At 38.3% G+C, this 1306-nt stretch overlaps 1 protein-coding gene across 1 annotated transcript; it reads left to right on the forward strand.

Annotated features, from left to right (window-relative positions):
• The first annotated feature begins 234 nt into the window (after positions 1 to 234).
• LOC101312880 lies at positions 235 to 1233 on the forward strand. The gene has a single exon (XM_004309283.1). The coding sequence runs from the start codon at positions 235 to 237 to the stop codon at positions 1231 to 1233; it is 999 nt and encodes a 332-aa protein (XP_004309331.1).
• Positions 1234 to 1306: the final 73 nt, after the last annotated feature.

Raw genomic sequence — 1306 nt, forward strand, 5'->3', positions numbered from 1 at the left:
TTCATGGATTTATGTGGTGATATGTTGAGCTGCAAATGTAAACTGTTTTGGAATTGTGTTTTCATCTGCAAGTGAGCTATATATATGTGGATTCATGTACTGATAATTGTGCTAGGGAAATGCAGATATATATGTCGTAATGCATTTGAGAAATTGTTTCAATATGAGCTATTTATGTATGTACCTACATATAATGTTAATATATATAGCTAATAATTGTTTGTTTTATATAAGATGGATAAAACATGGATGCTGGCAGACAGGAGGTCACTAAGGTTTGAGATAGGATTTGAAAATTTTCTTAAGGTCGCATCGGATAATGATAAGGACCATAATAATATACCTTGCCCTTGCTTAAAGTGCTGCAACAATGGATTTGGTTCTATACAGTTCATTAAGGATCATGTCTTTTTTAATGGTATAATGGAAAACTATGACCGTTGGAAGTGGCACGGAGAATGTTCTTATGCCGCTAGACATGGTTTGAGTGAGGGTTCTGAAACAGTAGAAATGAATCCAGATTTAGGGATAGAAGTAGATGATGTGGGTAATGAAGATGAAGAGCTTTCGGCAGACTCGAATGAGTTTATGCAGTTTGTAGAGGATGGAGATAAGCCTCTATATCCTGGTTGTACCAAAGCAACCAAGATGAATGGTTTGATAGAAACCTTTAATCTTAAAGCAAGGTACGGACTGTCCGATTCATGCTATTCAAACATTTTAATATTGTTTGGAACTCTGCTTCCCGATGGGAATGAATTACCTGGGTCTGTTAAAGAGGACAAAAAAATTTTGTCCACATTAGGGATGAAATATGAGAAGATTGATGCTTGTCCAAATGACTGCATCTTGTATAAAGGCTTGCATGTTGCTGCTCAAAGATGTCCAACTTGTACTGCATCAAGGTGGAAACTAGCAAAGGACAAGTCTGAGAAAGTTGGGGTGTCTGCAAAGACATTGTGGTATTTTCCACCAATCCCAAGGTTTCGAAGGATGTTCCAATCGACATTTTCTGCTAAGCAACTGACTTGGCATGCGAAGGGCAGAAAGAAGGACGGAATGATGAGACATCCAGCGGATTCTCCAATGTGGAAAATGATAGACACTAAATGGCCAGATTTTGGTATAGAACCTAGGAACCTTAGACTTGCATTGTCCTTAGATGGGTTTAACCCATTTGGTGCAGCAAACAGCAAGTACTCTTGTTGGCCTTGTGATTTTGGTCACCTATAACCTTCCTCCATGGTTATGCATGAAGAGGAAGTACATGATGTTAACTTTGTTAATTTCAGGACCTAAGCAGCCT

The sequence above is a fragment of the Fragaria vesca genome, unplaced genomic scaffold (genome assembly GCF_000184155.1).
Source record: "Fragaria vesca subsp. vesca unplaced genomic scaffold, FraVesHawaii_1.0 scf0511064, whole genome shotgun sequence".
Lineage (NCBI taxonomy): Eukaryota > Viridiplantae > Streptophyta > Magnoliopsida > Rosales > Rosaceae > Fragaria > Fragaria vesca.

What these genes read in the sequence shown, in the direction of transcription:
- LOC101312880 (XM_004309283.1), top strand. Translation starts at nt 235, where the DNA reads ATGGATAAAACATGGATGCTGGCAGACAGGAGGTCACTAAGGTTTGAG.